Source organism: Ylistrum balloti, unplaced genomic scaffold (assembly GCF_031769215.1).
Source record: "Ylistrum balloti isolate Yb309-2 unplaced genomic scaffold, AGI_CSIRO_Ybal_v1 Utg369776, whole genome shotgun sequence".
Classification (NCBI taxonomy): domain Eukaryota; kingdom Metazoa; phylum Mollusca; class Bivalvia; order Pectinida; family Pectinidae; genus Ylistrum; species Ylistrum balloti.
In genome coordinates, this window is record NW_026781967.1 from 94,659 (window position 1) to 101,853 (window position 7,195).

The window sequence follows — 7,195 nt, forward strand, 5'->3', positions numbered from 1 at the left end:
ACCACACCCCTGACACCTACCCATCTCCCACTACACCCCTGACACCTACCTAACCCAAACCACACCCCTGACACCTACCCATCTCCCACTACACCCCTGACACCTACCTAACCCCAACCACACCCCTGACACCTACCCATCCCCCATCACACCCCTGACACCTACCCATCACCTACCCATCCCCTACCACACCCCTGACACCTACCCATCCCCCATCACACCCTTGACACCTACCCATCCTCCACCACACCCCTCCTCTTTCTCCCCTGCTTCTCGTTCCTTGCATGCCCTCCCCTTCCTTCATTGCCTCTCTTTCCCTGCCTTCCCTCCACTCCCCTTTCTCCTATGCCTCTCTTTCCCTGCCTGCCCCCTCCTATTCCTCCTCTGCCTCTCCTTTCCTGCCTGCCTGTCTGCCCTCCTTTTCCTTTCCTGCCTCTCTTTCCCTGCATGCCTTTCTCTTCCTCCCCTGCCTCTCTTTCCAAGCCTACCCTCCCCTTCTTCCCATGCCTCTCTTTCCCTACCATCCCTCTCCTCCCCTTCATCCAATGCCTCTCTTTCCCTGCCTGCCCTCCCCTTCCTCCAATGCCTCTCTTTCCCTACCTGCCCTCCCCTCCCACTCCTCCCATGCCTCTCTTTCCCTGCCTGCCCTCCTCCCCTTCCTCCAATGCCTCTCTTCCCCTGCCTGCCCTCCCTCCCCTTCCTCCAATGCCTCTCTTTCCCTGCCTGCCCTCCCCTCCCCCTCCTCCCATGCCTCTCTTTCCCTGCCTGCCTCCCCTTCCTCCTCTGTCTATCTTTTACTGCCTGCCCTCCCCGTCCTCCCATGCCTCTCTTTCCCTGCCTGCCTCCCCTTCCTCCTCTGTCTCTCTTTCTCTGCCTGCCCTCCCCTTCCTCCCCTGCCTCTCTTTCCCTGCCATCCCTGCCCTCCCCTTCCTCCCATGGCTCTCTTTCTCTGCATGCCCCCTCCTCTTCCTCCCATGTCTCTCTTTCCCTGCCTTCCCTCCTCTTCCTCCTCTGCCTCTCTTTCTCTGCCTGCCCTCCCCTTCCTCCCATGCCTCTCCTTCCCTGCCTGCCTGCCCTCCCTTTCCTTCACTGCCTCTCTTACCTCCCTGCCCTCCCCTTCCTATCGTTCCCTGTATGCCATCCCATTCCTCCCCTGCCTCTCCTCTCTTTCCATCCCCTTCCTTTCTTTCCCTGCCTTCCCTCCTCTTCCTCCCCTGCCTCTCTTTTCCTGCCTGCCCTCCCCGTCCTCCCATGCCTCTCTTTCCCTGCCTGCCTCCCCTTCCTCCTCTGTCTCTCTTTCTCTGCCTGCCCTCCCCTTCCTCCCCTGCCTCTCTTTCCCTGCCTGCCCCTCCCTTCCTCCCTCTCTCTTTCCCTGCCCTCTCTTCCTCCCCTGCCTCTCTTTCCTGCCTGCCCTCCCTTCCTCCCTGCCTCTCTTTCCCTGCCTGCCCTCCCCTTCCTCCCTGCCTCTCTTTCCCTGCCCTGCCTGCCCTCCTCCTCTGTCTCTCTTTCTCTGCCTGCCCTCCCCTCCCTGCCTCTCTCTGCCCTCCCCCTCCTTCTCTCCCTGCCTCTTTTCCCCTCCTGCTGCCTGCCCTCTTTCTCACCTGCCTCTCTCCCATGCCTCTCTGCCTCTCTTTCCCTGCCTGCCCTCCCCCCTTGCCTCTCTTTCCCTGCCTGCCTCTCTTTCCCTGCCTCTCCCCTGCCTGCCCTCTGCCTGCCCTCCCTTCCTCCTCTCCTCTCTCTCCCTTCCCTCCTCTCTGCCCTCCCCTCCCCTCCTCCCATGCCTCTCTTTCCCTGCCTGCCCTCCCCTTCCTCCTCTGTCTTTCTTTCTCTGCCTGCCCTCCCCTTCATCCCCTACCTCTCTTTCCCTGCCTGCCCTCCCCTTCCTCCCATGCCTCTCTTTCCCTGCCTGCCCTCCTCCCCTTCCTCCAATGCCTCTCTTTCCCTGTCTGCCCTCCCCTCCCTTTCCTCCAATGCCTCTCTTTCACTGTCTGCCCTACCCTCCCCCTCCTCCCCTGCCTCTCTTTCCCTGCCTGCCCCCTCCTCTTCCTCCCATGCCTCTCCTTCCCTGCCCTCCCTCCCTCCCTCCTCTGCCTCTCTTACCTCTGCCTGCCCTCCCCTTCCTCCTCTTCTCTCTCCTGCCTCCCCTCCTCCTCTCCCTGCCTCTCTTTCCCTGCCTCTCAGCCCTCCTCCCCTTCCTCCTCTTTCCATGCCTCTCTTCCTCCCTGCCTCTCCTGCCTGCCCCCCTCCTCCCATGCCTCTCTTTCCCTGCCTGCCTCCCCTTCCTCCCTGCCTCTCTTTCCCTGCCCCTGCCCTCCCCTTCCTCCCATGCCTCTCTTTCTCTGCCTGCCCCCTCCTCTTCCTCCCATGTCTCTCTTTCCCTGCCTGCCCTCCTCTTCCTCCTCTGCCTCTCTTTCTCTGCCTGCCCTCCCCTTCCTCCCCTGCCTCTCTTTCCCTGCCTGCCCCCTCCTCTTCCTCCCATGCCTCTCCTTCCCTGTCTGCCTGCCCTCCCTTTCCTTCACTGCCTCTCTTACCTCCCTGCCCTCCCCTTCCTCCCTCGTTCCCTGCCTGCCATCCCATTCCTCCCCTGCCTCTCTCCCTGCCTCCCTTCCTCCTCTGCCTGACAGCCCTTCCATCCCCTTCCTTTCTTTCCATGCCTTCCCTCCTCTTCCTCCCCTGCCTCTGTTTTCCGGCCTGACCTCCCCGTCCTCCCATGCCTCTCTTTCCCTGCCTGCCTCCCCTTCCTCCTCTGTCTCTCTTTCCCTGCCTGCCCTCCCCTTCCTCCCCTGCCTCTCTTTCCCTGCCTGCCCTGCCCTCCCCTTCCTCCCATGCCTCTCTTTCTCTGCCTGCCCCCTCCTCTTCCTCCCATGTCTCTCTTTCCCTGCCTGCCCTCCTCTTCCTCCTCTGCCTCTCTTTCTCTGCCTGCCCTCCCCTTCCTCCCCTGCCTCTCTTTCCCTGCCTGCCCCCTCCTCTTCCTCCCATGCCTCTCCTTCCCTGCCTGCCTGCCCTCCCTTTCCTTCACTGCCTCTCTTACCTCCCTGCCCTCCCCTTCCTATCGTTCCCTGTATGCCATCCCATTCCTCCCCTGCCTCTCTTTCCCTGCCTGACAGCCCTTCCATCCCCTTCCTTTCTTTCCATGCCTTCCCTCCTCTTCCTCCCCTGCCTCTCTTTTCCTGCCTGCCCTCCCCGTCCTCCCATGCCTCTCTTTCCCTGCCTGCCTCCACTTCCTCCTCTGTCTCTCTTTCTCTGCCTGCCCTCCCCTCCCTGCCTCTCTTTCCCTGCCTGCCCTGCCCTCCCCTTCCTCCCATGCCTCTCTTTCTCTGCCTGCCCCCTCCTCTTCCTCCCATGTCTCTCTTTCCCTTCCTGCCCCCCTCTTCCTCCTCTGCCTCTCTTTCTCTGCCTTCCCTCCCCTTCCTCCCCTGCCTCTCTTTCCCTGCCTGCCCCCTCCTCTTCCTCCCATGCCTCTCTTTCCCTGCCTGCCCTCCCCTTCCTCCTCTGTCTTTCTTTCTCTGCCTGCCCTCCTCTTCCTCTCCTGCCTGCCCTCCCCGTCCTCCCCTCTCTCTTTCTGCCTGCCTCCCCTTCCTCCTCTGTCTTTCTTTCTCTGCCTTCCCTCCTCTTCCTCTCCTGCTTCTCTTTTCCTGCCTGCCCTCCCCGTCCTCCCATGCCTCTCTTTCCCTGCCTGCCTCCCCTTCCTCCTCTGTCTCTCTTTCTCTGCCTGTCCTCCCCTTCCTCCCCTGCCTCTTTTTCCCTGCCTGCTCTGCCCTCCCCTTCCTCCCATGCCTCTCTTTCTCTGCCTGCCCCCTCCTCTTCCTCCCATGTCTCTCTTTCCATGCCTTCCCTCCTCTTCCTCCCATGCCTCTCTTTCTCTGCCTGGCCCCTCCTCTTCCTCCCATATCTCTCTTTCCCTTCCTGCCCTCCTCTTCTTCCTCTGCCTCTCTTTTCCTGCCTGCCTGCCCTCCTTTTCCTTCCCTGCCTCTCTTTCCCTGCCTGCCTCCCCTTCCTCCTCTGCCTCTCTTTTCCTGCGTGTCCTCCCCTTCCTCCTCTGCCTCTCTTTTCCTGCCTGCCTGCCTGCCCTCCTTTTCCTTCCCCGCCTCTCTTTCCCTGCATGCCTTCCTCTTCCTCCCCTGCCTCTCTTTCCCTGCCTGCCTCCCCTTCCTCCTCTGCCTCTATTTCTCTGCCTGCCCTTCCCTTCCTCCCCTGCCTCTCTTTCCCTGTCTGCCCTCCCCTTCCTCCCATGCCTCTCTTTCCCTGTCTGCCCTCCTCTTTCCCACCTGCCTCTCGTTCTATGCATGCCCTCCCCTGCCTTCACTGCCTGTCTTTCCCTGCCTTCCCTCCACTCCCCTTTCTCCCATGCCTCTCTTTCCCTGCCTTCCCCCTCCTATTCCTCCCCTGCCTCTCCTTTCCTGCCTGCCTGTCAGCCTGCCCTCACTTTCCTTCTCTTCCTCTCTAACCTCCCTGCCCTCCACTTCCTTTCTTTCCCTGCCTGCCATCCCCTTCCTCCCTGATTCTCTTTCCTTCCCTGTCTGCCTGCCCTTCCATCCCCTGCCACTCTTTCCATGCCTGCCCTCCCCTTCCTCCCATGCCTCTCTTTCCCTACCAGCCCTCCCCTTCCTCCAATGCCTCTCTTTCCCTGCCTGCCCTCCCCTCCCCTTCCTCCCATGCCTCTCTTTCCCTGTCTGCCCTCCCCTCATCTTCCTCCCCTGCCTCTCCTTCCCTGCCTGCCTGCCCTCCCCTTCCTATCTTTCCCTGTATGCCATCCCATTCCTTCCCCTGCCTCTCTTTCCGTGCCTGACTGCCCTTCCATCCCCTTCCTTTCTTTCCATGCCTTCCCTCCTCTTCCTCCCATGCTTCTCTTTCTCTGCCTGCCCCCTCCTCTTCCTCCCATGTCTCTCTTTCCCTGCGTGTCCTCCCCTTCCTCCTCTGTCTCTCTTTCTCTGCCTGCCCTCCCCTTCCTCCCATGCCTCTCTTTCCCTGCCTGCCCCCTCCTCTTCCTCCCATGTCTCTCTTTCCCTGCGTGTCCTCCCCTTCCTCCTCTGCCTCTCTTTTCCTGCCTGCCTGCCCTACTTTTCCTTCCCTGCCTCTCTTTCCCTGCCTGCCTCCCCTTCCTCCTCTGCCTCTCTTTCCCTGCGTGTCCTCCCATTCCTCCTCTGCCTCTCTTTTCCTGCCTGCCTGCCTGCCCTCCTTTTCCTTCCCTGCCTCTCTTTCCCTGCATGCCTTCCTCTTCCTCCCCTGCCTCTCTTTCTCTGCCTGCCCTCTCCTTCCTCCCCTGCCTCTCTTTCCCTGCCTTCCCCCTCCTCTTCCTCCCATGCCTCTCTTTCCCTGCCTGCCCCCTCCTATTCCTCCTCTGCCTCTCCTTTCCTGCCTGCCTGTCTGCCTGCCCTCCCTTTCCTTCCCTTCCTCTCTAACCTCCCTGCCCTCCCCTTCCTCTCTTTCCAAGCCTGCCCTCCCCTTCCTCCCATGCCTCTCTTTCCCTGCCATCCCTCTCCTCCCCTTCCTCCAATGCCTCTCTTTCCCTGCCTGCCCTGCCCTCCTCTTCCTCCCCTGCCTCTCCTTCCCTGCCTGCCTGCCCTCCCCTTCCTATCTTTCCCTGTATGCCATCCCATTCCTTCCCCTGCCTCTCTTTCCATGCCTGACTGCCCTTCCATCCCCTTCCTTTCTTTCCATGCCTTCCCTCCTCTTCCTCCCCTGCCTCTCCTTCCCTGCCTGCCTGCCCTCCCCTTCCTATCTTTCCCTGTATGCCATCCCATTCCTTCCCCTGCCTCTCTTTCCATGCCTGACTGCCCTTCCATCCCCTTCCTTTCTTTCCATGCCTTCCCTCCTCTTCCTCCCCTGCCTCTCTTTTCCTGCCTGTCCTCCCCTCCTCTTCTGCCTCTCTTTCCCTGCCTGCCTTCCTCTTTCTCCCATGCCTCTCTTTTCCTGGCTGCCTGCCTGCCCTCCTTTTCCTTCCCTGCCTCTCTTTCCCTGCCTTCCCTCCCCTTCCTCTCTTTCCATGCCTTCCCTCCTCTGCCTCCCCTGCCTTTCCGTTCCTGCCTGCCTGCCCTCCTCTTCCTCCCCTGCCTCTTTTTCCCTGCATGTTCTCTCCTTCCTCCCCCGCCTATCTTCCCCTGCCTGCCCTCCTCTTCCTCCCCTGCCCTGTCCCCTTATGTGACGTTAAAACACAAAAACTCCAACTGACCAGACACTTAGATACAAGATACTGCAACTGATGAGATACTAGAACGCAACGGTAACTACAAGACATCTAAACACAACAACGGCAACTGACGAGACAGTAAAACACAACACAGACAACTTACGAGACAATATAACCCAACACAGGCAACTGACGAGATACTAACTTACCAAACACAGCCAACTGACGAGACATTTAAACCCAACACAGACAACTGGCGAGATAATAACACACACCACAGGCAACTGACGAGACACTTATACCCAAAACAGGCAACTGACTAGACACTAACACACACCACAGACAACTGACGACACACTAAGACACAACACAGCAAATAGAAGACACAATGACACGCAACACAGGCAACTGACGAGACACTAAAACACAACAGTATCTAGCGAGACAACATCACACAACAGTATCTGACGAGACAGTTACACACAAGAGTATCTGATGAGACACTAAAACACAACAGTTTCTGACGAGACAGCAACACACAACAGTATCTGACGAGACACTAAAACACAAGAGTCTCTGACGAGACACTGAAACACAATACAGGAAACTAACGAGACACTAACACCCAACACAGGACACTGACGAGATACTAATACACAACACAGACAACTGACGAGACAATAAAACACAACAGAAACAACTGACAAGACAATAAACCACAACACAGAAAACTGATGAGACACTAACACACAACACAGACAACTGACGAGATACTAAAACACAACATAGACAACTGATGAAACACTAAAACACAACATAGACAACTGACGAGATAATAACACCCAAAACAGGAAACTGACGAGACACTAAAACACAACACAGGAAACTGACGAGACACTAAAACACAACACAGGAAACTGACGAGACACTGAAACACAATACAGACAACAGACGACACACTAACACACAACACAGGCAACTGACGAGACAGTAAAACACAATACAGACAACTGATGAAACACTAAAACACAACATAGACAACTGACGAGATAATAACACCCAAAA

At 58.4% G+C, this 7,195-nt stretch overlaps 4 protein-coding genes across 4 annotated transcripts; all 4 read right to left on the minus strand.

Annotated features, from left to right (window-relative positions):
• Positions 1 to 794: 794 nt before the first annotated feature.
• LOC132544017 (octapeptide-repeat protein T2-like) lies at positions 795 to 1,616 on the minus strand. The gene has a single exon (XM_060207576.1). It carries the CDS (start codon positions 1,614 to 1,616, stop codon positions 795 to 797), a length of 822 nt encoding a protein of 273 aa, XP_060063559.1.
• A 235-nt stretch (positions 1,617 to 1,851) lies between these two features.
• On the minus strand, positions 1,852 to 2,979 carry LOC132544018 (spidroin-1-like). The gene has a single exon (XM_060207577.1). It carries the CDS (start codon positions 2,977 to 2,979, stop codon positions 1,852 to 1,854), a length of 1,128 nt encoding a protein of 375 aa, XP_060063560.1.
• Positions 2,980 to 4,590: 1,611 nt separating this feature from the next.
• Positions 4,591 to 5,304, minus strand: LOC132544020 (octapeptide-repeat protein T2-like). Its single transcript, XM_060207578.1, has one exon. The coding sequence runs from the start codon at positions 5,302 to 5,304 to the stop codon at positions 4,591 to 4,593; it is 714 nt and encodes a 237-aa protein (XP_060063561.1).
• Positions 5,305 to 5,398: 94 nt separating this feature from the next.
• LOC132544021 (antho-RFamide neuropeptides-like) lies at positions 5,399 to 6,070 on the minus strand. Its single transcript, XM_060207579.1, has one exon. It carries the CDS (start codon positions 6,068 to 6,070, stop codon positions 5,399 to 5,401), a length of 672 nt encoding a protein of 223 aa, XP_060063562.1.
• Positions 6,071 to 7,195: the final 1,125 nt, after the last annotated feature.